General features: G+C 44.0%; 4 protein-coding genes and 1 long non-coding RNA gene across 7 annotated transcripts; 4 read left to right on the forward strand and 1 right to left on the reverse strand.

The window, feature by feature from the left end:
• Window positions 1–50: 50 nt before the first annotated feature.
• inpp5jb (inositol polyphosphate-5-phosphatase Jb) lies at window positions 51–11,875 on the forward strand. Its single transcript, XM_003974959.3, has 13 exons — window positions 51–743; window positions 3,772–4,219; window positions 4,593–4,700; window positions 4,900–5,008; window positions 7,024–7,140; window positions 7,672–7,847; window positions 7,959–8,070; window positions 8,292–8,401; window positions 8,540–8,747; window positions 8,955–9,092; window positions 9,204–9,287; window positions 9,367–9,471; window positions 9,626–11,875. The coding sequence occupies exons 2-13, from the start codon at window positions 3,786–3,788 to the stop codon at window positions 9,914–9,916; spliced, it is 1,992 nt and encodes a 663-aa protein (XP_003975008.2). The 5' UTR covers window positions 51–743; window positions 3,772–3,785; the 3' UTR covers window positions 9,917–11,875.
• Window positions 11,876–13,266: 1,391 nt separating this feature from the next.
• Window positions 13,267–17,622, forward strand: mat2ab (methionine adenosyltransferase 2Ab). Its single transcript, XM_003974887.3, has 9 exons — window positions 13,267–13,357; window positions 14,038–14,115; window positions 14,189–14,311; window positions 14,392–14,504; window positions 14,581–14,724; window positions 14,812–15,030; window positions 15,108–15,290; window positions 15,399–15,532; window positions 15,922–17,622. The coding sequence occupies exons 1-9, from the start codon at window positions 13,267–13,269 to the stop codon at window positions 16,022–16,024; spliced, it is 1,188 nt and encodes a 395-aa protein (XP_003974936.1). The 3' UTR covers window positions 16,025–17,622.
• Window positions 17,623–17,899: 277 nt separating this feature from the next.
• Window positions 17,900–22,530, forward strand: LOC115247588 (uncharacterized). Its single transcript, XR_003886636.1, has 3 exons — window positions 17,900–20,447; window positions 20,580–20,706; window positions 22,361–22,530. It is a non-coding gene; the product is annotated as an uncharacterized lncRNA (long non-coding RNA).
• c21h2orf68 (chromosome 21 C2orf68 homolog) lies at window positions 21,408–23,596 on the reverse strand. The gene is made up of 4 exons (XM_003974960.3): window positions 23,361–23,596; window positions 22,410–22,525; window positions 22,177–22,322; window positions 21,408–22,078 (listed from the first exon to the last, which is right to left on the reverse strand). The coding sequence occupies exons 1-4, from the start codon at window positions 23,468–23,470 to the stop codon at window positions 21,956–21,958; spliced, it is 495 nt and encodes a 164-aa protein (XP_003975009.1). The 5' UTR covers window positions 23,471–23,596; the 3' UTR covers window positions 21,408–21,955.
• On the forward strand, window positions 23,131–27,504 carry usp39 (ubiquitin specific peptidase 39). 3 transcript variants are annotated; one of them, XM_029829791.1, is made up of 14 exons: window positions 23,131–23,149; window positions 23,890–23,971; window positions 24,272–24,350; window positions 24,437–24,531; window positions 24,604–24,740; window positions 24,910–25,062; window positions 25,155–25,380; window positions 25,776–25,850; window positions 25,978–26,045; window positions 26,131–26,319; window positions 26,477–26,619; window positions 26,712–26,847; window positions 26,965–27,051; window positions 27,201–27,504. In XM_029829791.1, the coding sequence occupies exons 2-14, from the start codon at window positions 23,908–23,910 to the stop codon at window positions 27,249–27,251; spliced, it is 1,503 nt and encodes a 500-aa protein (XP_029685651.1). In that variant the 5' UTR covers window positions 23,131–23,149; window positions 23,890–23,907; the 3' UTR covers window positions 27,252–27,504. The 3 variants fall into 3 exon arrangements, with proteins under 3 accessions (XP_029685651.1, XP_011613993.1, XP_003975010.1); XM_011615691.2 differs by lacking the exon at window positions 23,131–23,149 and having other exon boundaries at window positions 23,781–23,977; XM_003974961.3 differs by lacking the exon at window positions 23,131–23,149 and having other exon boundaries at window positions 23,781–23,971.
• Window positions 27,505–27,679: the final 175 nt, after the last annotated feature.

The raw sequence follows: 27,679 nt of genomic DNA on the forward strand, positions 1-27,679 counted from the left end.
CATCACACCAGCCACTAGGCGGCGGTCACTCACTCAGTGGACTTCGTAGCATAGCCTCACTAACCTACACCGTGAATGACCACACAACCTTCGACCTAATTTATGATTTAATTCGCTCCGCAGTCACGTTGCCATGTAAACGACTGTCGAGACTGTGCGCGCCAGTGGACGGGTAGGGGGGGGGCGCAGACTCCATGCAGCTCAGATGGAAGCCATGTTAGCGGCGGATTGAATGTTTTTAGTCCACCCGATGTAGTTCCATGATCGGACTCGCGTAATCATCGGCCAGTATAGCTGACTGATTAACGGCCGCCTGTTTACGGAAGCGCACCCACTTCCTCCCTCTCTCCCTCGCGCCGTCCCGGACGTTCACGATTTGTAGGGCACGAGGAGCGAGCGTGCTGCAGACTCGGCTCGCGCTGCCGAACGCTTCCGCACTGTGTCTTTAAAAGCAGCGGCGGCGGCGGAGGAGGAGGAGGAGGTTAGTGCCTCTGACATGTAGCCTGCCCGCCGTTATCTGTGCCTGGGTCCGCTCCCAAAAACACCTGCTTGCTGTCATCGCCGCACGGAGAAGGGAAGGAAGGCAGCCGGGGAATGGTTTGAGCTGGGAGGCGACAGGAAGGGAAACTTCACCCGTGTCACATCCTCCAGTGCTGCGGCTCCGGACTAACCGCCCCCCCCCCCTATCTGCACCAACGCTTGGCTGGTCATCCATCACCTGTTTAAGCCGTTAACAAGAACAGGTAAATCATGAAAAATCAGCTACAGGCGGGTGTTGCGTCAAAACTTGTGGAGGAATGCATAAAGGGAGATCACAACCGGTCTTTTTTAATCCTTGGTAGTAGTGACGGGGTAAAGATCTTTACCAAAAATAAAATGTTGTTTCCCTTTACTTTTACTTAACGGCTGCTCAGGGTGCTGCGGATCGGGTGATAGCAGACATGCAGGTGAAAGTTGAGCCTTACACCATTTTGTTTGGCGTAGACATCCTTATAATTTAAAATGATTAACACCTTTCTCAGAGCTGGAAAGATGAATCATTGTCTGTGTCTGTCCCGCTCCCTGTGTCACACACACACACACACACACACACACACACACACACACTTACACCTACACTTACACACACCTGCACCAAAACAATTTATTGTATCTGATGATGGCATAACACTGAGTAATGACCTTGATCCTCTTGTTTCCAAAAGCTGGAGCCTTATCATCTTATCCCATATTTGGTATTGTTCCCTGACCCTTTCTCAATGGACGCACCATTCATTTGTCTTGCAAATGATTCTAAAATGTATTACACTCTATCCTGTCCTTGGCTGAGTGCGAGTGTCTGCAGGAACTGGACTACTTGCCCTGTTCTGTTTATGTAACATGGTATTTAACAGCACAATGCATCGGTAGCCTTTTTGTTAAAGGTTACTGGTCAGTTGTTTCTGCACAGACGACACAGTAAAACAATAATCGCACATTTGTTTCTCACGCAGGTCTGTAATACAACATGACAAAAGTACCGAGGGAGGTTTTACCTGGTCCGCTGTGTTGTATCGCAAAGCCTGCAATTTAATGGAACATGCATTTAGATTTTCATTAATAACTTATTTGGGACGCAATCACATAAATGGCCACTCAATGGGCCGGCCGCACTTGGGAGTTCAAGGACAGAGCGTTATTGAATAAAATTAAAATCTCCGTCCTTCTTAAGTGTCATTCACAGTTTGTGTCAGCTGAACTCATCTTACAGTTTAATTTTACAAGTCTTACGCTTAATATTGTCAGAATGTGTCTTCAGCATTTGATTCTGAGGGTTTGGCCACCACAACGTAAACGGAAGTGATGGAAGTCTGTGACACTGTAGGAAACCAAATGTAACTTCTGCACGGGTCATAATTATTATCACAGGGTTTGAGTTTCAGCTCACTACCTGGCTGTGAGTTCATCGTTAGACACTGAGGAAGTGATGAACATTACGGTTTATCATCAGTTAGATCACCATATTGCGGTTGTGTCACTAAAAATGCCATTTGGGGCAAGAGACGAAGGCATAAAACTCTGATTCAGTCATCAAAATGTTCCCATCTGATGAGCAAAATCTTGCTGTTTGGGACACGCCGCATGGCCGCTGGCGCTCTCAGCTTTCACACCCTGGAGTGGGTGCACATAAACACCATGACACATTTGTTTTTATCACATCCTTCCACTCTCTGCTCTGTTAATGTGAGAAGAGTCGGAATGGGTCGTGGAACTCGGCTGTTTCCAGGAGAAAAGGACGGACCAGGCTTTCCCTGTCTGTGTTATTTTTGGCGGCATGTATTCATAGTTTAGGTTGGGATCTGTGTGCGCTCGGTTGTGACTCTGGCATGTTGACGATGTCGGGCTGAAGGAAACGATGCCGTGCACGTGGCTGGAGGAACACAAATGTCAACTCTGAGCACAAGGTTAACAGGACGAGTAAGAAATCTGATGGTTTTGGGTCAGGGTGGTGCAAAAAAGGGCAAAGTTAATTGGTGGGGTGAGTGATTCAGTGCAGTGAAGGTGTTGGAGTGTGAGAGAAGATGGTAGAGGAAGGATTATAGAAATAGGACGGTAAAATGAAGGGGAGGGGGCGGATTAGTGCTTGGGAAAAATAGACGGTGCCAGAGGGAAACGTGTGAAGATCAATTTAGAGACAGTCTGCAGAAAGACACGGTGTTTGTCACTGAATGGACCGTCTCCCTCCGCTCTCCCTTCCTCGCCTCCCTCATCTCGTTTTGCACCCACCCACTCCCACGTGTGTCCAACGGTCCTCCCGCCTCTCCTCAGAACACCCCCTCCTAAATGCCATACATGGACCATAGGGAAGAGCCATGTCCAGCCAGACACCCGTTTATTGGTGGACTGAATGACCAACATGTTACCGGGTCTACGCTGCAGCGGCAGCTCTTTACACTACAATGGGGGGGGGGGGTCTCCATCAGTCAAGGTCATGTGAATAATTGTCACTTAGTGTCTTGTGTCCGTTAAAGCTTCACTGTTTTTGATTGCTTTGTTGTTTTTTTTTGTCTTTGAGGGTTCCCATCTGACCAGTGTTATTGATATTTGCCATTCATCATGAGGTCTTCGTTACCTGTGTGGCCATTTATCCAGCCACGCTGCCTGTTTCAGACGGTTGTCAGGGTCCGGCTGCACTGCAGCTTTAACATTGTTTCATCGTCTGCACCACACATACAACATGTTCACACAATAATTGACTGAGCTCTCCGATTACTCCAGTCTTGCCCTCTTCCTCTGCACTCTCTGCTGCTCCCGGTTTGTATGTTGTTTATTCCATGCTGTCTGTTGAATTGTTGTTGTTCTGAACCGCGCAGCTTGTCCTCGTGTTAGCATGGACCGAGACGGTTTGAGCTAATCTGAACTGACTGAGCATTTCCGTGGTTACTGGAAGACTGGCAGGAAGAGCCGAGCCGCAATCAAAGAGGATGATAAACTGTTATTTTTCTCTTATCATTTTTTAATGTAAATGCGTTGAGGGTTGGAAAATGAATTCATTATTGTCTCTGTGTTATGTCTGTATTTTTATGCTGTTTTCTCATGAATTTGTTCATCCGTTTCAAGCAACGAAGGCAGGTAATGGAAGAGTCATGGCGGGCGCCGGAATGACTCACAGAGTCGTCTTTAGTGTCCCATGATTCATCATCTGAACGTTCCTGTCATTTTGTTGGTGCACATTAATATTTGAGTGGCAGTAATCTCTTTGTGTGCTCTGGTCTCTGTTGTCTTTGTTAGAGAATTCCTGTGAAATGGACCAAGATATTTCAGACCAAAGTCAGGCCCAGCAGGACGACCCAAATGGAGCTGCAGCGGCGGTCGCTCAGGCGGCAGCAGACACCTCCAGCACCCACGCTGCAGCCACAGCAAGGCCTCGGCGGCCTCAGAGAAGTGCCAAAGTTGAGGGTTCTATTGATATCTCTGAACCTAAGGGTGAGGCCAAAGAACAACCTATAGCTGTGGCCAACGAGGAGGAGTCCGCTCCTGATGGCACTGGTGCAAGTCACCCAAAACCCCCTCGCACTGCCGGTCCTAAAGGTCCAGGGCACCACCCAGTGAGGGCTGCCTCGGTCCCTCACCCACCCACTAGCAGGCCCTTACCTCCTCACCTGAACCCTCATGCTCTGAGAGCTCTGTCTGTCGCAGGTACTGCCGATACTCCAGCTCAGGCCATGGAGGACTTCAGGCAAGTTCCCACGAGCTGCGTGTGTCCCAACTCCTGTGTCTCTTCATGTCTCAGCTGGGAACGATAAGACTGGCATAGCATTTATTTTTAGACACTGACACTCCACACTGAAGGGCGCCTGCAAGTCCAAACACGACCAAATCAAATTTAAAAGCAGCTTTTCATTTCATTTTGAGGTCTTCCTAAACTGAGACTACAGATCCCACATTCGATGTAGCGTTTTAAATGTCTCTATTCTGTTAACAGTTCTCATCTCTTTCTGTTCTGGACTGATCTGTCCTAATCTGCTGTACATCCGCTTGGGTTTCTGATGCCGAGGTGTGCTGGACACCGATGCTCATAACTCACGTTATATAACATCCGTTTGTAACAGGGTGCACATCATCACTTGGAACGTGGGTTCAGCCACACCGCCTGATGACATCACCTCCTTGCTGGGGCTGAATGTGGGTGATGGAAACACAGATATGTACATTATTGGGTGAGTGTTTTGTGGCGCACTAGATGTCCACTCCAGACACTGAAGTGTCCATTTACTGTTTGTCTCCTTTTAACCCTTCCCTTCATTAGCGGTCTTGCTCAATCCTGAAGCGCAGTGGTTCTTCCATTTATTATGCCTCTGTTGAATTGCCCACTCATCAGCTCCTGAATCTCATTGTTGCGTCTCATTTATCTCCCAGGCTGCAGGAAGTGAACTCTATGATTAACAAAAGACTGAAGGATGTCCTTTTCACAGACCAGTGGAGCGAGGTCTGCATGGAGAGACTCAGCCCCTTCGGTTACGTGCTGGTCAGTCATGGCTTCCTACCATCAACACATATGCATCCTCTCCCAGTGAAATGCTCAGACATACGCAGATTCATCCCTGACGATGTCTCTGCTCCCTGCTGCAAATTAGGCTCATTTTGTTGCCCCGAGCAATGGACAGAGGGATTGTTTCTAACAGGCACTATCTGTTATCTTCTCACTCTGCATTATCTCTCCCCTCAGTGTTTCACCAAGGTATTTGGAGTTGAGACACACCCTCCAACATATATGTTTTAATATATATATGAAAGATCTGAAAACTCCAGTATTTACACAAAAATGATCTTCAGTTTAGTTCAAATATTTAGGGAAACGATGGTTTGATTGTTATTCTCTCTGTAACAGATCTAAGGACACAGCATGGCTGAAGTAGTTCCCTGTCTGGCTCTTGGCTCTGTTGGCGCTGTGAGCCAGAAAGTGTGAATCAGCTGTTGAGCTGAGAGAGCTGGACAAATGTCTCCTAGGATGCTGTTTTATTTTTGGATCATGTCGTTGTCAGTGTTGATGGTCCCCTGACAGTGACACTGATGCTGTCCTCCAGCTATCTCGTGCTCCGCTACGCTAGTTAAAACCTTGAAGTCGCTGCCGTTTGACTGTTTTTGTGCTTCATGATAGTGCCAGGTCCTGTCCACTGCTCTCCAAGAGTCGGCTCTAAACTGGAACTGCTGAAAGCACAACAGACTTCTCTGCAATCGGCACTTTAGCGCAGCAACGCAGTGCTAAACAGACACTTTGTCCATCTATTTATACGTTGCTGATCATCTCTGTCACGTCTTTTCGTGTCAGCAACAAATTAGCAAAGTGCTCAATGTGTTTTTGGCTCTAATCTCTCATTGCCATTTGGCACATTATATTGAATTTGCTCCAAGACTTTTCATGTGGTTTGTAAGTGATGATTGTGCAGTAAAAAAGGAAGATAGTTAGAGATTAAAAGGGACACTGCTTGTTTTGCACTGAACTTCTTCCAGTTTTTGAAGCTAGCCACGAAACCTCACACTTGTTATTTCCAGTTCGTTTCTTCATTCGTGCGTGCCATGCAAGGTCAAACGCACAGATAATTATAAGACACAAGTCTCTCACTCTTTTCACATTCTCGCTCTGCCTCTCTCTCTCTCTCTCACACACACACACACACGCACGCACTTGTCTTTAGGATTAAATATCTTTTCTGCAGAGACAAAATGTACTATGGCAGCCTTCAGGAGCTCTTTTAATGTTCAGTGATGCTGATAAGTAAGGCTTGTCCACTATAGTAGATTCAGTCAAAGGTATATGCTTTAGACATGTGCATGCATGCGCACACACACACACACACATACATATGTACCAAAACACACTTACTCTGTCTATGCAAGAGTCTATTACACAACAAAGTTACTCAAATTTGTAGTTTGTACACAAGCGAGGGTCATGTGGGTTTGTTACTGCCTATAGGGCATTTCAGAGTAGAGAGTGATCATGCTTGTTGGGCCAGCAGTTGGGGGTTGGGATGTGTAGATCAACAGCGGGGGAGCGTACAGAAATATCTGGGGAGGGGCTTGATGTTGCAGACAAATGCCTCATCACGTTTGAACAGACCGCTGGTGCCTGATATGAGTGGTGCAAAAATGTCTAAATCTGCATCCTGATGCACGAGCTGAAGCTAATTATTAAGATGATGGTGAAAGAATGGGAGAAAAGAACGGTCCGACCATCAAGTGCCTGCAGTGGGAACATCATGTTTTCTATGGAGAGTGGTACGTTTCCAGAGAGGGCAGACCACAAACTATGACCTCCTTAAAGTGCAGGACATAATGTAGAGGGAAAGCTAAAATGGAGGATCCTCCAGGGGAAAGTGTGGAAATGTTAGTGGGTCGAGAGGGAAACTGAAGCAGGGGTGCACAGCAAATCTGGGTTTGGAGCGTTGGTTTACTGGAAAGTTTCCTGCAAGTTAAAACACCAGCTATAAGCATGTTGCTGTAACTGTGTGTATTTCATTCATCCCGTCTGTGCTGCAGGTTGCTTCCCAGCGGATGCAAGGGTTGCTGCTGCTGATCTTCGCCAAATATTTCCATCTGCCCTTCCTCCGTGGGGTCCAGACTGAAACCACTCGCACTGGCCTGGGGGGTTACTGGGTGAGATGACAGCTGGCACCAGTCTGTGACCAAAACACCAGTAAACTTAGCAACTACTGTCATTTTAATCCCTCGACTATGTTGGAGCAGATGGCCACCAGTCACGCCATCATCTCTTGTTCTCATTTACTTATTACCCTTATGTTGTTTCATATACTTTTACCATATTGGGGAAAATAAAGTTATGGAATTTAGGTTGACCATAGCGAACGTATCAGGGCTCAAGTATATAAAACACATTAAGGTAGAAACGAAGGAATCTGAGATCACTGCAGAAACTTTTCTTGTTTTTTTTGGGGCACAGCGGTAGATAGAAGTCACAGTAGGAGGCATTTCACAGGTTCGATCTGCCCCTGGCTGTGTATTCTCCCATTGGCATTAAGTATTAATGTGTGTGTGATGAGTGAACTTCCTGTTATGCTGCGGCAGGGGCAGACACTTTTCAATCTAACCATGGGAAACATTCAAATGATATGATTAAATGCAATCCCTTTTATTTATTTGACCTTAGATTAATGGTTGATGTTCCAGGGGAATAAAGGTGGGGTGAGTGCGCGCATGTCAGTGTTCGGTCACACCATCTGCTTCCTCAACTGCCACCTGCCGGCTCACATGGAAAACTCCGATCAGCGCATGGAGGATTTTGAGAGCATCCTGCAGCAGCAGCAGTTCGAGGGTCAGGCTGCCTCTGGGGTCCTTGACCACGAGTACGTCGGCAATACGTGCACCATCATCACAAGCGTAATTACAGAAGTAATGGTGTCATTACAGAAGTTATTATACACTTGACTTTCTTCATTTAATAACTTTTCTCACAGTGTGGTGTTCTGGTTTGGAGATCTAAATTTCCGCGTTGAAGATCTGGATATGCAAGTGGTGAAATCTGCCATTGATAACAACAAGTATTCAATTTTGTGGGAAAAGGATCAGGTAAGAACAAATCCTCCTGTGGCCTGCCTTGAAATATCTGCTAACCTGCTGCAGCTGATTGCATCTTTTCTTGAATGTAAAGAGTGTTCAATGAAGGTTCATCCGTAGTATTCCATGTTGATATTGCTCCTTTTTTTAAACTTTCAATACATCATCTTTATTGCCACTAGAGGGCGACATTCTCAAAGTGACTGATTAAATAAGAATTCTGCTTTTTACAGCTCAACATGGCGAAAGACAGTGAGACAGTGTTAGAGGGTTTCCAGGAAGGCCCACTTAAATTTCCGCCAACCTACAAGTTTGATGTTGGAACAGATACATATGACACCAGGTCAGTGAAGTTATCCACATCAGGAAAGTGACGTATTGCAGAACCGAGCCCCGGTAATTCTGAAGAAGAGGAGCACAAAAGGGCCGTTTTGTTTACTATCTTGTCTCTCTCTCTTTTCTCTTTCTCTTTCTCATCCAGTGGGAAAAAGCGTAAACCAGCTTGGACCGATAGGATCCTGTGGCGCCTGAGGGCTACTGCACCTGCTAACGCAGCTCTGAACGCAGGGAAGCGTGGCTCCATTTCAGGGTTGACCAGCGGGACCAAAGTGACGCAGCACTGCTACCGGAGTCACATGGAGTACACAGTCAGTGACCACAAACCTGTGTCCTCCATCTTCACCCTGCAGGTGAGACACCTCAGGAAGGTGTTTACTTTTTACAGTTTGCTTTTGTAAATGGTTTTTTAAATTGGGCGGGTGTAAATGATTTAAACAAAGTTGTCAGTCATGCAGTTTTGGATGATTCTACTAGTTTGCGATGATGATGAGGGTGACATTCACATTCTTTTGAGGGTTTCTAGTATTTTTTCAGTATAATAAAGAGTGTTTCTATAGTTCCCGTACAAGGTGGATATTCCGCTTGTCACGCTCTTGGTGGAGGATGAGTGGAACAGTATCGCTGATGCAACGACCAAATTCAGAGTTGCGCCCAACTTTGCCCGCAGCTCCTGGGACTGGATTGGACTGTACAAGGTTAATAACTGCTGTAGAAGACTACACAGAATAAACTTTGACTTCTGATTTGTAAAGAAAAATTAGATTTATTGGCATAGTAAATGTTTTGCCCGGCCTGCTGTCCCTCAGGTGGGCTTCAAACACCACAAAGACTATGTGGGATATGTGTGGGCCAAGCAAGAGGAAGCTGATTTCCATCGACAAGAACATCAGGTAATTTGGACCCAGCCTGGAGCCTACTGAGGGATGGGTTTTTCTCATATTTCGCAACCTCCTGACTTGTGTGTTCCAGGTAACCTTTCCTGAAGAGGAATTGCCCAAAGGCTCAGGGGACTTCATCCTGGGTTACTATAGCAACAACATGAGCACCCTTGTTGGTGTCACGGAGCCATTCCAGGTAACGCTAACTTAGGCACTTCTTTGTTAAGCACATGACCTCGTAGAAGGGAGCTTTTTCTAGTTCTATCGTTTTGATTACTCATTAATCATTACCCTCATTATCCCTCATTACCCTCGGTCCATCTTATCTGTATTTGTTCTTCCGGATTCAGATCCAGCTTCCCACTACAGTTGCCGAGCACAGCTCTTCAGACAGTTCTGATTTCAGCTCAGAGGATGACAGCACCGTCGTGCTCACAAAGACCAGATCCCGCAGCCCCAGCCCACGCAGGACCAAACACCGCCACCGTCGCAGCCGCAGCCCCGATCAGGCCAAAATGAAGGCCCCAAACGCTCCTGACGTCAGCGCCTCTGCAACAGCGAAAAGCGACTCCACAAGTCAACCGACAGGGGGCAGCAGCGGTCAGGGCTCTGCTTCTGAGGATAAGGAAAAAGGGCAGTGAGGTGCATCTGAGTCGGATCTTGTGTCTTTTATTCCGTATTTCTACAACAGAGTATTTCTTGTTGTGGAAATGTACAACTTCGGTTGCCATTCTTTTCAGGAATAACCATCTGGTGTAACCAGAAGGATTACTTTGCCTTCAGTTGTTGTGCACATTATATATTAGTTAATTTTCTAAAGCTTTCACTGTGCAGTGTTTCCTCTACCTTTGTCAGTTCTCAGGTGTGAACCAGACAGGGAGGGCGGATAACCTTGGAAGGACTCAATGATTTTTGTCTATGCAGGATCAAAGAGTACCTTCTTAATTTTCTAAAAACAAACTTGTCATTTCCTGGTGGGGGGGTTGAAACACTGCACTGCTGGACAAGTACTATCAGCGAAGGAGATTCAGGCAATTTAAATGCACTTCAGACAAAGTATTATTGACATAGACACCTCACGAACAATAGATTACTTTGAGAAACCATCAGAAAACCGATCACCCAGGTGATTAGCATGGAATGTGTTTCAAAACACATTTAAACACGAACACATCACTAGCTCGATCGACATTCACTCCGTTTCTAGTAAAATATTCGTGATGTTTGGTGTAGAGGTATGGCTTTGCTCATATACCGCTCTTGCTCTGAAAGGCCACATGGATTACATAGCAACACTCAATGGCATTTCAAAAGATTTACCAATCAGAGTGGGTGGAGACGACACTCCAGGGGGCTTGGCCAATACCAATGGCCACAGCATGATCACGTGTAAGCGTGGAGGGTAAATGTGAGGGTATAAAATGGACTTCCTGTGTGGTAGTTGGCAGTGGGTGAGGGTCAGCTGACACTGCATAGCCGTCTAATCAGCTTGTCAAACTTCAGTGGTCCAATCTACAACTAGACTTGACCCAGGAGACGCGTGCAGTCTCGTTTTCCTGTATTCGGTCATTTGAAATGATTTTTCCACCAGTTCTCTGTTTATTCTTCTCCCAATCTCATTGATTCTGGTGATTAGCTGCCTGTGAAAATCATTGTGTTGCATTGTTAGTGTGACCACGGCTGCACCATCTTAGGCATTTTGTACTTTGGGGAGTAGGACAGCGTGTACGGTGGTAGCTACAACATTAGTGTGTGTCTGTAGCCTATAAACCTTGTGTGTGTTTGCGTATGCGAGTGATTAAGGACATGTTTGTGTTGGACCGTGTGCCTGTGTGCTTACTGTGAATGGGATGTGGCTGCATTTGCATGGTTTGGTGCAAAACATACTCTACATTCCAGTACTGTGATATTTTGTCCTGTAAAGTGCTGTTTTTGACTCTAGCAAAATTGTGGGAGTGAAAATTATTTTAATAATGCAGGTAAGGACTGAACAAAAGTGAGATGCTCAAAATATTGTTATAAAATAGTTTGAATGATTTCATAGGGCATTTTTAAATGAAAGAATTATTAGATCTTTGTGTAGCGTGTTTAGAACATGTTAAAGATTGTATCACTTTGTCCTACTTTAGTTTATTTAGATGAATAGGATCAGTTCTGCAGTCTTGATGATCTGTCGTGAAATGTTTATGAAAATTATGCTGTCTACAGAATGTTAATGTTTGTAATGATGTGGAATAATTAAAAGAAAATTATAGGCTTATATTTAAAAAAAAAAATATACAATGTATTTAAGAAAATATACAGTAGGAGACAATCTATGCCACAAAGATGATGTTAATCATGATTTTATTTTCTTATTTAACTGTTAAATGAGCCTGAATTCTGCTGGCCAGTGAGGGAACATTGAGTAGAAATGTTGAAATTATGAATACTGATAGATTTCCTGTTCTACTCGAAACATTTGTTTCTCTTTTAAAAACTTCAGATCAAATGTTTTGTTTATTGTCTCTACTGTAGCGAGTTTTCAGGTCTTTGTAAAACTGTGAATGAAAGTGAAATCATATAGCAGACCTGTGACAGACAATAAATGGAGAAACGGATCGCCGAGACAAGAACTTTTTTTTCATGCACCATTGCTTTTTACAATGTACCAAAAGGATTTCAATACTGTCCAAAGAATTAATATCACATTCAAATAAATGGAGGGTTCATAAGGGCAACATATTCTAACAACACATCATGCAGGAGGCAACAGCAGGTGCATCTTGCATCATGCTTTCGACCTCTGAAAAGAAAGTGTCCACCCTGCAAATTCACAATAACAAATGACTGTTCTGCCCTGATGCAACATTGGTCATGAGTTTGGTTGCTTGTTTAGAGACTGCAAAGGTACAGGCTGTCAATAATAATGGCTTAGTAGGTTTGAGGAGGCTACTGCACTTTTAAAATAAACTGCTCCTCAAAACAAGAGAATTAAAGAATACATACACATGATTTTTTTTTTTTAAACGCTTGTAATAATAATTCACCTTAAATGTTACAGTTGTATTTGTTATTCACTGTGACTTTTCAAAAGCTTGATGAGTACGAGCAGGAATTCCGAGTCACAATGACACAGACACAGCGTGTACGTGAGAGGAATCAAAGGTTTGGTTTTTTTCCACAAACATTGACTCAAAAGTGCCCAAGGTTAAACATGTTCAACATAAAAATAATTGAGCGAAAGGACAGGGACCTGTGTGAAACCTAATTAACTTATTTGTTTCAGACATCTGCCTCTCTCAAAGAGAACCAATTACTCTGCTTTAAACCATTGTAAATCAGCTCGGGTATAGATAAACTATCTGACTAGTTCTTGCCATCAAATGGAACCCTTGCACTATTATTGTTTTGGATTAAATTACACGACAACGCCTGAGGGGTATAGAGGCAAGAGCTTTCTTTTAGGAAAGAATAATTAAGTTACATTGAGATAATATCCCTAGTATCTGCTTTAATCCAGTAAATGATGTTTTTGTTTGTTTGTACCAAGGAAGCGTGCGTTAATAACAGTTAAACAATACTACAGTTTGAAACAATGTCCAACAAGCGCTTATAGCAGCAATGCGCTTAGGTTTGTTTGTGTGTGTGTGTGTGTGTGTGTGTGTGTGTGTGTGTGTGTGTGTGTGTGTGTGTGTGTGTGTGTGTGTGTTCGCGGGCATGTACTCTAGCACACTGATGTGCGTATGGTCGCAATGCGATTATGTGATATACAGTATGTTCCTGTTTGAAAGTTCTACCCCCCCCCCCCCCCTCCTTAATAATGGTATGGTCCAGCTCCTGATGACGTCAGAGCGTTTGACCTTCTAGTATAAATACAGGAGCTCTGCGCCATGCGGTTCAGGCTTCAGGTTGACTACTAGCGAAAATATAAAGTCTCGCAAAATACTGCAAGCTAGTCCAACCATAGCTAGTTCTAACGGCTTTATTTAACCTTGTAGAATTTTTCACTATGAACGGGCAAGTAAATGGTTTCCATAACTCCATCATCGATGAGGACTGCTTCTTGTTCACCTCCGAGTCTGTGGGAGAAGGACACCCCGGTAAGACCGGCTAACCCCCCCCCATCAACGTATGAAAAAAGCTAAACGTGTAATTGTTGCGCCGTCGTTAGTGTTATACAAGTTCTGGTTATTTTCAGGAATTATCGATCGTCTATTCATGCTAGCGCCTTTTTCTTCCCTAGCTGGGCCGGTCCTAAGGACACGCGCTGTTCGCTAACCGAAGCTAGCTAATCTTGCTGAATAGGTGATGCGGTCGCGTGTCTGGCCTGTCAGCAAACTTATCAGTCGTTTTCCTTAAAATACACGCATATATTTCCTAAATTTCAAAATGTAGATGTATAAAACGCTTTTTAAAAAATAAATAAATTTACATTTCCTTTTATTCCGAACGTGTTTGGGAGTAGCCGTCTTGGAGACGCGTGCAGCGCATCGCCTTAAAACGTGTTGGAACACACGGTCCGACATTGAGCGCCTTTGTTGTGGATTTTTTTTTTCTTTGAAGTTTTTTTGTGGCGTTTTCTCATTGGTCATTGGTTGCCTGCGCGCGCGAGGCCGTCTATTTTATCACAAGTCATGGTGAACCGGCTACTGTGACTTTAAGCTCCGTATGGGCGTGCCAATTGGTCTCACTTTTACTCTCACCGACGCATTTTCTTTTGTTTTATTCGCAGTTTTCACAGTAGCTTTTTTTTTTTTTTGTCTAAATGTTGTTCTCCTAGACAAGATTTGTGATCAGATCAGCGATGCAGTTCTGGATGCCCACCTCAAGCAGGATCCTGATGCCAAAGTTGCTTGTGGTAAGAAACGGACCATGTTCTGTTGACCCCAGACAAGGGTTTATGTTAAATTCTTCTTTTCTCCCCTGTTCAGAGACTGTTGCCAAAACTGGGATGATCCTTTTGGCCGGAGAGGTGACATCACACGCAACCGTGGACTATCAGAAAGTAGTCCGCGAAACAATCCGTCAAATTGGATACGATGACTCCCGCAAAGGTGTGTATACGTGCCTATATAGAGACATTTTTAGCTTTGCAATGCTTGAAAATGGTGATTTGAGCTGCTTCTTTTTGTAGGATTTGACTACAAGACCTGCAATGTTCTTGTGGCCTTGGAGCAACAATCTCCTGATATTGCTCAGGGTGTTCATGTTGATCGCAATGAAGAGGATATTGGAGCAGGGGACCAGGTCTGTAGTTGGTTTATTTAAGTTAGTTTTGATTTGACCGTCTTGGGGGTAAATAATGTAACTTCTTCCGTTGCAGGGTTTGATGTTTGGATATGCGACCAATGAGACGGAGGAATGCATGCCTCTCACTATTGTCCTTGCACACAAGTTGAATGCCAAGATGGCCGAGTTGCGTCGGAACGGCACTCTTCCATGGCTCCGGCCGGACTCGAAGACGCAGGTAGATCCATCACACCGGTCATCAAATGGCCAACCACCTGAAATATGCAGCAGTGTTTTTGTATATACACATATACTCTGCTCTTAGGTCACTGTCCAGTACCGCCAGGACCGCGGCGCCATGCTGCCAGTGCGCGTGCACACAATTGTCATCTCTGTCCAGCATGATGAGGACATCTGCTTGGAGGAGATGAGAGAGGCCCTGAAAGAGAAGGTTATCAAAGCTGTGGTCCCCTGCATCTACCTGGATGACGACACCGTTTACCACTTGCAGCCCAGTGGGCGTTTTGTTATCGGGGGACCACAGGTAAGTAGCAGAGGGTCAAATTTTAGATTGACTCCTAAGCAATGATGTGATAATGATGTACCCTGCGGTTACCACAGGGGGACGCTGGCCTGACGGGACGTAAAATCATTGTCGACACATATGGTGGTTGGGGTGCCCATGGAGGAGGGGCCTTCTCTGGGAAGGATTATACCAAGGTGGACCGATCTGCTGCATATGCTGCACGCTGGGTGGCCAAGTCCCTGGTGAAGGCTGGCCTCTGCAAGAGAGTGCTGGTGCAGGTGTGTAGATGTGGCAACCATGCACGTGTACAGGAGTAGGAAGATGTGGGCTTCTTTAATATTTTTAGTACAGATTTATTTTTTTAAAATGCAAACCTTGTGCATCAGGTGTCCTACGCTATTGGTGTTGCCCACCCACTGTCCATCTCCATCTTCCATTATGGGACCTCCCACAAGAGTGAGAGGGAGCTGCTGGACATTGTGAAGAGGAATTTTGATCTGCGCCCTGGAGTCATTGTCAGGTAATGTATAACATGACCCAGTCTGCTGCCTCGGTCGTGTTCGACTCATTCAGTGTTTGTCGTTACCTTCTAGTGCCAGCCCGTAGCGTTGAATCGGTCTATTGTTTGACATTTTCTGTTTTTCAATTTTAGTCGCATGAATAACAGGGAAGAGTTTTATGGGTTTTTTTTTTTATTTTTATTTATTTTTTTTTTAAACTTGCATAGACGTGTCAGTTGTATAACTGAGTCTTGTAGTGTTTCCGTCAACGAAGTGCTGTCAACCCACAGCTCTGGGTTGACAGGGTAAGTATTTCGTGTAGATGGCGTCCTTGAAGGTCCCGTTTGTAAATGTGATCGTTTGACCTTCGGGTGCGACTGCTGCTAAATATTTTGATTATGTATTCTAGGGAGCTGGATCTGAAGAAGCCCCTCTATCAGAGGACTGCCGCCTATGGCCACTTTGGCCGAGACTCCTTCCCATGGGAGACTCCCAAAAAACTTAAATACTAAACTTGTTAAGCTTTTTCCCCCCAGGCCTGTTGGTGTATACTACAGAGAAGCCTCCAGGGTTCCGGGGGTGAAATGCACTTGTCTCTCTCCATAATATTGGCATATTTTATAACTGTCCCCCCACCCCTCCACTCTGCCTTCTCACTCCTTCGTCTTGTTGCTGTCTTCTGTTACTTGCAGTATCCCCCTGGGTCATTGACGGCATGCTTTAGAAAGTGTCTGGGTGGGTTCCATGAACTCGTACTCACCATACGTACACTGGTGTTGTCATGTGGTGAGGTTCCCCTGTTTATTTAGATGCCCCCTGTTTACCGGTGTTCACCTCAACGGTCATTGTTCATCAGTGCGTCGGTCTGTCTTGTGTCATGCTGGTGGAACATTAGGGTAAAGGCCCACACCCTGTTACTTTCTTGGTGCTACTGATGTAAGGAACTGTACAGCCTTTATGTCCTTGCTAGAAACATGTCATAGCTAACCGGTGTCACCTGATCAATCACCTTAACCAAGTGGAGAGTCTGAACATTCCTCCATCGTCAGACTAGTTACTTGGTCATTGACCCAGCATCCTTTTATCCCTTTTTTAGCTTTGTTCTCTTTGGAGGATGCTAGAATGGCACAGTTAAAGTTAAGGGTTGTTTCTGTGACGAAAAATGCTATGCATTGAAGGGTAAAGGGAGAGCCAAATCCTAACTTGAGCTCTGGGACGAGCGCAAATCTTCAGTCGCCTCTACGGACCTTTGCCGTTTTCTGACGTAATACAGAAAAGTCAGAAGCTGCTATGTCGCTGCTCTGGTCCGTAGATGAATTGGCTATACTTGATGGGGAAAAATTGGATGTGCTGAAACTAAATTTTAGGAGTACTTTTTTAAGCGTCATTGACGGGCTTTCTTTTTAATGGTTTGTGTCTGGGGCCTTCTGCTCTGCGTGTGTGTTGGTGGTGGGTGTAGCTACAGAGAAACCCACCTCCAAGCTTTGCAGAGTGCAAGTCTTACTGGCTAGGACTCCAACCTCAGCATTATTTATTTGTTCTGAGGCCCGGCGTGGATACAGAGAAGTCGGGCTGTCAGGCGGCAGCTTTACACAAACCTGGTAAATGAATAATTCCTTAAACTTGACCCTTTTTCGGTGTTCTGCTGGGGGATCCGGGGTGTTGTACAGAAAAGCTCTGGTCAACCTCGGCAGCCTACTGTTGACGGCAATGATACAATCATTAATCTGTGGATCACTTAGGTTGGATGGTTTAGCATATTGAAATATCTGGTGCAGTTTATTTTTTATTTTTTTTAACTCCCCTGTCATCACTCGTGGAATGGCAACATTTGGTTGGTGTAGTACAGAGAAACCAGCCGTGTTTACATGACCATCTCGTGTGAGGGGCAGTTGAGTTGCACACTACCCCCCCCATACTTCGAGGTCACCCAGTTGGCTACAGTAAGTTAAGAGTGCCTTTTCTATTTCCTCTTTAGTCCCCTTTGCTTTTTCTCCCTGCTACTGACCTGCATTGACTCTCCAGAGGAGCTGGGAGCTCCCACTGTAACACTTCATGTCTAGTCTGGGTAGTTATGTTCTGTAATAAACTACTCCTTCAAACATCATAACCGTGTTTGTTCTATTCATTTTACTGTCTGAAAGCAACATCACAAAGGAACCATTACCAGAAAATGAGTTTCAGAACGGTTGTAAAAAAGATTTTGGGCTCATAAGAGGGCAGGAAATGAGAGTAAGTGGTCACCTTAAATTGCAGAATTCAGTTACTCCCAGTGACTGAAATGATAACCAAGGACTAGTTTGGGGTTTTCTTGGTTGAATATTCTCATGCTGGGAGCCATTTTCTCCCCTGGAGACGGTAACTATCTGTCCTGCATCATTCCACCAATCAGTAAATGGACTTTAGAAGCGCTAATCCTCCCAGATGTGGCGCTGACTGTCCCCTAAACAGGAATTCTAACTACTTTATTTGACGCAGTGTCTGACTGCATTGACGTTTAGTTGGTGTAAAGGGAAAAGAAGGTATTAAAAGCATGTTCGGACAGGAAAATACTGCCTTTGGATTTGAAAACATCCTTTGTTTTGAAAAATGAGCAGCTATGATAGTTCACTCAATAGAGCTGCGTAACTTTTGACTGATTTAAGGTTCCAGAAACTCTTGTCAGACGACCTTCGGGGAGTTGAAGCATAGGCGTCGAGTTGGTCTGGAACCATTTTGTTTACAGCCTCCGCTCTTTGGTAAATAATTCCGTCATTATCTTGCATGGATGATCGTAGCTCTGCAACACATTTTCATTTCCATTCTTGTTTTCCAGCAGATCTCTTCTGCACTTCCTGTTTAGTTTAGAGATATTTTTGTTTTCCTCGTCCAGAGGGGTTTTGTGATCAAATCCCGTCTCGGTTAAGGATTAGAGGGCTGCTCTGTTGAGCCACACAGCTCTTTGGCTCTGATTGGCTTGGTTACTGCGCGACCCAAATCCGGCCAACTTTGTTATTTAGCAACCGGATTCTGGGGAGCGCGCATGTGGTTGGTGTTGTGAATCCCCAACTGTGTGTTTGGATTTCAGGTGGGGTTTTTTTTTTCCCATGTCTGAAATGTGGGGGTTATTAAACCGTAATGACGCGTCTGCGCGGAGGTTTGTGCACATGATTGGACTCGGGAGGTTCACGGCTGTTGTGTCCAGATGCTCGGAGGTGGCGGTCAGCCTTCTTCCTGGGCCTCGCACTGCTTCAGTGAACCCAGCTGTCTAAACCCAATAGTTTTAAATAAATTCCATATTTCCGCCCGGTGGTCTTACTGGAGGACCGAGCGTCACTTTGAGCATCAAGATCCCCCCATTTCTGACCTGTTTTTACCTCCTTCACCTTCTTTACTTTGTAGGTTTTTACAGTTGTACATTTGGATTCAAGGTAGTTCAGGTGCATAAAAAGCTTTTTCACCCACAGCGACCGGCGTCACGCCCGAGGACCTGAGCTCATTCCTGGAATCCAAACAGATCAGCCAGAAGCTAAAGTTTGAGATCCAACAAAGGGCGAGTCCTTCCATGATTAAACATGTTGAGAGTACCTGCAGGCTTCAGACTGACAGGGGATTAAGCCCTTTGTGGAGAAAATAAGACAACAAAGTCAACAAATGTGCCATAAATTCAAATTTTTAAGTCTAAAGTTTCTAATAAACCTGTATTTTCACCTCCCACGTGGATGGTGCTGTTCATAACAGCAGAAAATGACATTTCTTTGACTCCATTCGCTGAAAGAGTCATGTGGGCCCAGATAAGCGTTAATGTTCCTATTTTCTTACTACAATCAAAGAAATGGCTGCAGAGTTGTGATTGGGAGCATGTGAGTACTGTACGGCTCCAGCTCAGCTCTCAAAGTGCGTCACTAAAGTTACAGTATGTCAAGGAGTCATAATGCTCAAATAACCCCGGGAGTGAGGGTCGCGTGTCCGGTCTGACCGCAGCAGCTGCGCTTTTCCTCCACAGCTTTGACTCGGGGGGTCTATATTTAACTTCTTTTTTTAAAGCTGGGTTACATTTCCTCATCCATGAATGGGCAAGTCACCGGTGAACCAGCGAGCGAGCCGCTTCAACACGAAATCAGGAAGCTCCTGGCCCTCGACACCTCCGGCCCGGATTCCCGTTGAACTTTGACACTCAACAGTCTGCTGACAGAGCTCCAGATTACAGTGGGCACCACTGCAGTATTACATCATTGCTTCTCTATTCTTCCCATGAGATCAGCACCTTTGCTCCTGCATGACCCAACAAAGAGCGCTAGCATGGCATCAAAGACGAGGCCTCAGGTGAATTTCACAATGACATTAACGAGAGGAGCAGCTGCCAAACAGGCTTCTGCTGAAGACCAGCTGATGCAATGTCTGCAGGAGTGAACTGCTGCTCCACCTTCAGCTGTTGTAATAAACCCACACTCAGACAATAGACATTTTTTTGCATAATCCCTTATATCATCATGAACATTAGACACTTAATAAAACCAGACGCAACACACATTCAAGCACTGGGAAAATGTATTTGAAGCTAGAAAAGTGAGAAATTCTTTCTTTTTTTTTTAAAAAAAAAGGCCAGATCCTCATTGTAAGAGGCAAAGCACACCCAATAATAATAATATTGATGATAATGTTATCTCTGTGCAAGAGAACAATCACTGTCTGGTCGACCCTGTGGCCTTTGCTACAGGAGGCTCTAAATGACCTTTGTTCAAGGATCTGTTGAGACAAGTATAAGGAAGATGCAGCATAAACAGTCTGAGAAGTAATCAATCAATCAATCAATCACAGCCTGGGATGAGAATGGACGGAGAAGGATTTGACTTGGTTTTATACTGAAGTGTGTAAAAGTTTCTCCATCTTGTCCGTCACTGACGAACGACCATTTCAGAGACGCCGGGCACGTCGGGCCGTTGGAACCATCAGGTAAAGAGAGAAATCCTTATCACAGGTTTTATTTTTGCACATTTTTAAGTGATTACAAGTTCTTAAGCCTGTCCTATTTTCATTTTCATGATATTGAGGTTGGAAATTCTAACCAGACCTTTTTGTATTAAGGTTATGAAGCAGCTGCCTGGGCGTTATGCGATCGTGGCGAGGAGCCTAAAGAGCCAGCACATAAGGCGTGAACGTTTGGGAGGTGATTGGTTCGTGTTCAGCCCGCTGAAGTTTCAAGATAAATCAGGTGATGAGCCGGTGCACAGTGGTGCAAATACTGCAGGAATGTTTCCCCTCAGCACTTCTGACATGCTGAACTGAGGATGAGGGGCAGGGCGAAAAGATGTGGAAGTGGGCACTGACAGAGCTGGAGGAGTGTTTGTGCTCCACCAATAGAGGAGCAGGGGGCTCGCCTCTCCGCCAGGCCTTTGCGTAACACTTGGCCCGCCAAAAGTTGAGCATATTTTCATGCGCTAAAGAAAACAGTGAATGGATCACCTGCTATTATGTGAATAAACAGCTTGTCGGTCCAAATACGACAGCAGCTTTGTGACGTGCCACGAGGACGACAGGGGAGAGTCGACCCCGCCGAAAATATCCCTGTCACACTTTTGCTGTAATGTGTTCATAAATCTTAAGTATTGTATGATTAGCTTTACCCTGCCATATTTACATGACTTTTTACCATTAAGTAAACCCAATTTGAATGACCTTTTATTGTTAACTGGAAGCTATTAATGATTTGTTGGCTTATGTTTCAAGTTGTTATCCTTTTTATCAGATATTTTTTAGTGGCCCTGCAATCATAAGGCTTAGTTTTTAATCACTTATTTTACTCTATTAATATTAGTTTGAGCTTTTTCCTGCACAAAGGGAACTCGGATCCATACTGCCCCCTGTCAATCCCACATATTATTGCATATCTGGCCTTTAAAGGACACTTGCGTATTTCAACAGCAAAAAATGGCTTTTATTCGTTTCACTGTACATTAAACTGTTGGGAAATATTACAAAAATAAAAGTCTTTCAAAAATAAATTAGAGCAACGACAATACAAAACTACATATCAACAAACTATATACAATGGTTCACTTCAAAAAGATTTTTTTTTTAATAAAGTAGACCAAAATAAAACAAGAAACCTGAAACATGACGGCAGTTACTCAGGCCCTCTGGTAAAAAAAAAAGATTCCCCTTTTTGACTGTTAGCTGAGTACTGAGATCAATGTGTGGGTCCAGTCAACTGGTCCCAAAGCTGAGACTTTAGATTGAAATCCAGCGTAACAGGGTGACGAAGTCGACCCCGACACCTGTGACACTAAGCTGCACCGTCTTTCTCAGCTATTCCTTATCCTTGAAACAAATTAGAATGCTTTGATTCAGTCAACATCTTGCCTGTGCCTCAAAACCCTGTTGGCAACACGCGCACAGCCCAACAAATGTGAATTTGCTCCCGTTTCAGCCCTTCTGTCATCATAACGAGCTTCCAGAACGCGTCATCGCTTCTTTTGTCTTTTGTTGATTTCTTTTTGAATCCGAGCCTCCAGAGCGGCCCTCATGGCTGAATCCAGGACGTTATTCTCTGCGACGTGTTCCACTATCTTCTCGGGATTATCGCCCTGCGGAGACGGAAAGACAATGACGGGATGATGAAATTGAGACTGAGGCGAAGGAAAATGAATCAAAGGCAGAGAAAATTCGCTGAGATGAAGACAACCTTGTGCACAAGGAAGGAAGTGACGTCTCCAGAATCCGCTTGATAGTCAAGCCAGAACAGTTCGATTCCCTGGGTCTCAGCTTCTGTACTCGACCCGCTTTCGTTCCATTCTTCCGCCTCAACGGTGCCTCCGGGCTCCGATCCATCTGCCAATAGAAACCAAACATCAACATTTTATTGACAGGATCTGGTGGCTTCATCAAATGCAAAGCAAGGAAACGTATGTGACTCACGTCTACATCGAGGGTGGTACACCTGGATATCGGGCCGTCGGGGTCGCCGCGGCGTCGTGGTGTGCCTCCGCCGCTGAAGCTCTTTGGCTTGCTTCACCTCCTTATCATAGTCGTCTCTTGAAGGTACGAAAAATGAACATTAGTCTTGTGCTCAGTAAAAAACCATAACTTTAAGTACTGTGAAAACGTTCAGCATGTGCTTCAGCTGAGTAGATCATATATGTATAAAATCTGTCACAGACGCTCGGGGTGACGCAAACATCAGGTCTTTACAGCCGTTGTTCATTCTGCAGAAAGGAGCTATCAGAACAATTCACACAACTACAACTACCGGGATTTATCCATCATCTTAGTTGCTGTGGGAAGACTCTGGGACAGTTTGAACACAGAGCTTAAACCATGTCCAAATACAAGTAGAAACTAAAGAGAAACAGTTTAACATTCACCACTCATCAGTTTGGGGATTTCTACTACGCCTGTTGTTGCTGTTTCTACCGTCTTTGTGGAGGTCATCAGCCTCATTATCAATGTCACCATGACTACCGAAATGATTATTACCAATGTTGATCTATTGCTGGTGTTCTCTGTGTCTGTGGCGTCTCCTGCACGCCTGTCCGTTCCAGGGATCCCTCATCTGTGGCTCTCCTTCCCGTTTCCCTGAACGGGGTTTTAAAGTTTCTCCTGACCCGGTTTAAGGACAGAGGGTGTCACAACTGTGCAGACGGAACCGACTGATATGGGTCAGATACCAATGGAGATCAAAAAAGCGCATTTGGAACCTTCACTTATTCTTTCTTAGTGGACTGTGTTAGTCTTATTTCACTGTCTTTATTTTCACTAACTTTCCTAATAAAAGCTAATAAGTCAATATCAACTTATATGAAATGTGTTGGCATCGGTGGTTGTTATGAACAAGTTAGCACGTTTTGGAGATGAAGTTGAGGAAATCACCTAGCAATCTGGTTCCTCCGGATATGGTGCAGGAACCCATGGCTCATATCCAAACGGCCACCTGGCTTGTATTTCAGCTCATGAGCTTCGTCGTCCCTCAATATATCCATTTTAACGTACAGTTACAGTAAGATGACAGTGTTTTTTCCGCTAATGAATGCAACCAGTGTACACCAATTCGTGGACAAAAAGCTAACCAATGTATGCTAGCGGATCTGAATTTGTGGTCCAATTATACACTCCCGGAGTTTAAACTCGATGGCACCATGAGACATACTTATTTTAAAACTCTCCATTCGGATCCGTATGGAAACGGGCATATATCACATGACATTAAAACTTTGTGACATATTCGCTAGATACAATTTGATTGTGGCTCCTAGAAGGTCAATCGTGGGTCTCATATTAAACTCTGGGTTAGGTCTTGATGAGCTTTTGGCCAGTACAACCACCCCGCGTCTCCAGTCAAGGTGCTTTGCCATTCATTTTTTACTTAACAAAGTTGCACTTCTGTGGTGTTTTACTTTAGGGTCTCTAGCAATCCATAATGATGGTTTCTCTAAAGAGAGAAAGAGAAGATGAGGTGGATGATGATGACAACGAAGAAACAGGCAAGTGTATGTTTACTTACGGATGTCCGACGTTTCATGCCCGGTTGCTAATGTTGCTAGAAATCAGGAGAAAAGCGTGTATACTACTGAGGCCACAATAATTACTATGTGTATCATCTCTACTATAAATATGCAGTTTTAACTTATTTAAGTGCGTCTCTATTGATTCATACAGCGTAAAATCCCTAATGTAGTATAAATGCTAAGATGGCTAATTCTTAGCATGTTTAGCTAATAACATTCATGTGGTTGAAAACAAAATAAAAAACTTTCTTCTTCCTGTTTCATTTAATGCTTCAGTGTCATCCAAAGTACGACGAGGACGTGTTGTAGAAGACAAGAGAAGTCGCCATTGCCCATACCTTGACACTATAAACAGGTAAGAGGTGTCTGTAACTTATAATGCTAGCCGAAATTAGCTTTTTTTCCTTCTGTATCTGATTCCTGGTGGTGTCTGTACATCAGGAGTGTCCTGGATTTTGACTTTGAGAAACTCTGCTCCATCTCGCTCTCCCACATCAACGTCTATGCTTGCTTGATATGTGGAAAATACTTTCAAGGTTGGTAGATCGAGAGTCCAGTCAATCACATATTGTGATGATCGATCTGATATTTCTGCTTTATTATTGTAGGTAGAGGTCTGAAGTCCCATGCTTACACGCACAGCGTGCAGTTCACCCATCACGTCTTTCTGAATTTAAATACTCTCAAGTTCTATTGTCTGCCAGACAATTACGAGATCATTGACTCTTCCTTAGAAGACATCACCGTAAGTGAAAGACTCAGAGCATTTTAACATACAACAAATCTACAAGTTAAAACAGAAACAAGCCCGATCGTGACATCAAGAGTGAATCACCTAGAGCTGTGACAGAGACTCACTGTAACTCTTTGGTAAACCCTTTGATAAACTATAGTGTTTCTGTCTGTCTCTACAGTATGTGTTGAAGCCAACCTTTACGAAACAGCACATCGCAGGGCTGGACAAGCAGGGGAAACTGTACCGAGCCTATGACGGTACAACGTACCTGCCAGGAATTGTAGGGCTCAATAATATCAAAGCAAATGACTATGCCAATGTGGTGCTGCAGGTACTAAAATGCCAGAACTGGGCCTTACACAAATGCATTTATTATTAAATATTCAATTACTACTTTTTCACCCTTTTAATCTTTTTTTTAAGGCTTTTTGCAACGTTCCACCTTTGCGAAACTTCTTTCTGGAGGAGGAGAACTACAAGGGGATCCGCAGGCCACCTGGAGATATTATGTTCCTTCTGGTGCAGAGGTTTGGCGAACTTATGCGCAAGCTTTGGAATCCCAGAAACTTCAAGGCCCACGTTTCTCCACACGAGATGCTGCAGGCTGTGGTGCTCTGCAGCAAGAAGAACTTCCAAATTACCAAGCAAGGTAATGCCATGAGTTTATATGTTTATATTACATATGTAGGATGAGTGCAGGGACAGTTCACTGATGGGGTAAGTCTGCTGTCATTAAATGTTGTTATTCATGTTATTATATTTGGAATGACTTTAAAGAAAATGTAATTACATTGGGGTCTTTCTGTAAAGTAATAACGTAGTTAACAGTTAATAACAGTAGCTATTACGGTTTCCTGATAAAACGAATGCAGATATGCACAAATAACCAGTGAAAGTTTAACTTTGAGATTCTTAACCATAAATATTGAAACAAACATGTAAATAATAAAACTAACTATATCAAACTAAATCAAATAACATACAATTCATAATTGATCTGTAAATGCAGTAGTTTAAACCTGTCATCTGTTTTGTGACCTGCAGGAGATGCTGTGGACTTCATGACGTGGTTCTTGAATGCTCTCCACGGAGCTCTCGGAGGCACCAAGAAAAAACCATGTGAGCAGATTAGGATTTGTTTATAATTCCAGATGATGGAATATGAATTTGTAACCTATTTTTATTTCCAAACTTTAAAGCCAACCTTTTTTGAATGAAACTTTTCTCTTTCTTCGCCTTTTTTAAGCAATCCTTACCAAAGTATTTCAAGGCTCGATGCGGATCTTCACCAAGAAACTTCCACACCCGGATTTAGTGAGTTCCTGGATTATGATGAAAGTTCATTCTTTCTCGTATTTGTTACTTTTGATTTACACGTTTCACTTTTTGAAAAACACAGATGCCAGAAGAGAAGGAGGCATTGCTGGTTACAGAGGAGTACCAGGAGCAGATGTCTGAGTCCACTTTCCTGTTTCTGACCCTTGACCTGCCAACAGCTCCTCTGTATAAGGATGAAAAGGAGCAGCTGATCATCCCACAAGTTCCGCTGTTCAACATCCTGGCTAAGTTCAATGGCAACACTGAGAAGGTACCAGATACCTGCAAATCAAAGAAGTGAAGCCATATTAATGTACATAAATGTACCCAGGGACGTTGTAGTAGCGATGGACAACATTTAGCCTCATTTTAAATGTTCTGTTGCCTCAAAAATACAAAATGACACACGGCGTCTCGCTCTCTTGCAGGAGTACAAAACCTACAAGGAGAATTTTCTCAAAAGGTTTCAGCTGACCAAACTTCCTCCATACCTCGTTTTCTGCATTAAAAGATTCACCAAGAACAACTTCTTTGTGGAGAAGAACCCCACAATCGTCAACTTCCCCATCACGTGCGTTACGTTTGTCTACCATAAGAACAAATCCGGGTGACTCGGTGCATTTGAAGGCCACGTAATCAATATTCATCTTTTCCATTTAATAGCAATGTCGACCTTCGGGAGTACCTGACAGAAGAAGCCCAAGTTTCAGAGAAGAACACGACTTATGACCTCGTTGCTAACATAGTGCATGATGGGAAACCAACCGAGGGAGCGTACCGAATACATGTTCTGCACCACGTATGTTACAGCAAGTTTCTTTTTATTTATTTTTTTTAAATTTCCTCATGTCTGCTATCATCACCCTCAATCTCTGAGCTTTTTACGTTGACCGATCTGTGTTTTTAATGAAATCAGGGAACCGGGAAGTGGTATGAGATGCAGGACCTGCAGGTGATTGACATCCTGCCCCAGATGATTACACTGTCGGAGGCCTACATCCAGGTGAGTTCTCCTGATACGCCTGTGTGCCGCGAAACTACGATCACATCAGAGTTTTAACAGTTCAAGTTTTTGCCTTAAAGTGGGGATCACCTGCAGCTGGTTTAGATCTTATGAAGACCATTTTAAAAAGCGTGTTTCATTTCTTCTAGATCTGGAAGAGGCAAGAAAGAGATGTGACGAACAACCACGCAGCCGTTTAAGTGAGTCAGGAATAAAAACCACAACAGAATGTGTCACCCTTTTGAATTCGGTATTTAAGTTGCAACCACAGAATGAAACATGCTAGAAAACATCAGGGACTTTTTCTCAATAGGCACAAAAATAAGTGTCAGGTTTTCCCCCATCTTACTTTTGTATGTGGAAGTGTATAAATAAACACAATTCAGGAGGTGTGTCTGTATGTTGGTAGTGTTTCACATACCTTTTTGTATTAAATGTAATTTTTGGATTTTATTTTACCTGTGGTTGTTTGTGATTTACACCAACATTGCTTAAATCCCTCCAGAACATTTTACATAAATAAGCCAACAGACAATAGAAACTGTAACAGTGACTTTCTTGTTATGGGTTTATGAGAATCTAAAAATGTAGTGGCAGATCGACCACTAAACCAAACACTGGTCGAAGA

This window comes from Takifugu rubripes, chromosome 21, assembly GCF_901000725.2.
Source record: "Takifugu rubripes chromosome 21, fTakRub1.2, whole genome shotgun sequence".
Classification (NCBI taxonomy): Eukaryota; Metazoa; Chordata; class Actinopteri; order Tetraodontiformes; family Tetraodontidae; genus Takifugu; species Takifugu rubripes.

What these genes read in the sequence shown, in the direction of transcription:
- mat2ab (XM_003974887.3), top strand. Translation starts at nt 13,267, where the DNA reads ATGAACGGGCAAGTAAATGGTTTCCATAACTCCATCATCGATGAGGAC. An exon ending in TGTGGGAGAAGGACACCCCG is followed by an intron (nt 13,358 to 14,037) that starts GTAAGACCGGCT and finishes TTGTTCTCCTAG; the next exon opens with ACAAGATTTGTGATCAGATC. An exon ending in ATATTGGAGCAGGGGACCAG is followed by an intron (nt 14,505 to 14,580) that starts GTCTGTAGTTGG and finishes CTTCCGTTGCAG; the next exon opens with GGTTTGATGTTTGGATATGC.
- inpp5jb (XM_003974959.3), top strand. Translation starts at nt 3,786, where the DNA reads ATGGACCAAGATATTTCAGACCAAAGTCAGGCCCAGCAGGACGACCCA. An exon ending in TCTGGGGTCCTTGACCACGA is followed by an intron (nt 7,848 to 7,958) that starts GTACGTCGGCAA and finishes CTTTTCTCACAG; the next exon opens with TGTGGTGTTCTGGTTTGGAG. An exon ending in CCTCCATCTTCACCCTGCAG is followed by an intron (nt 8,748 to 8,954) that starts GTGAGACACCTC and finishes GTGTTTCTATAG; the next exon opens with TTCCCGTACAAGGTGGATAT.
- usp39 (XM_011615691.2), top strand. Translation starts at nt 23,908, where the DNA reads ATGATGGTTTCTCTAAAGAGAGAAAGAGAAGATGAGGTGGATGATGAT. An exon ending in CTTCCTTAGAAGACATCACC is followed by an intron (nt 24,741 to 24,909) that starts GTAAGTGAAAGA and finishes CTGTCTCTACAG; the next exon opens with TATGTGTTGAAGCCAACCTT. An exon ending in AACTTCCACACCCGGATTTA is followed by an intron (nt 26,046 to 26,130) that starts GTGAGTTCCTGG and finishes TGAAAAACACAG; the next exon opens with ATGCCAGAAGAGAAGGAGGC.
- c21h2orf68 (XM_003974960.3), bottom strand. Translation starts at nt 23,470, where the DNA reads ATGGATATATTGAGGGACGACGAAGCTCATGAGCTGAAATACAAGCCA. An exon ending in GTACCACCCTCGATGTAGAC is followed by an intron (nt 22,323 to 22,409) that starts GTGAGTCACATA and finishes TTCTATTGGCAG; the next exon opens with ATGGATCGGAGCCCGGAGGC. An exon ending in CTTCCTTCCTTGTGCACAAG is followed by an intron (nt 22,079 to 22,176) that starts GTTGTCTTCATC and finishes CCGTCTCCGCAG; the next exon opens with GGCGATAATCCCGAGAAGAT.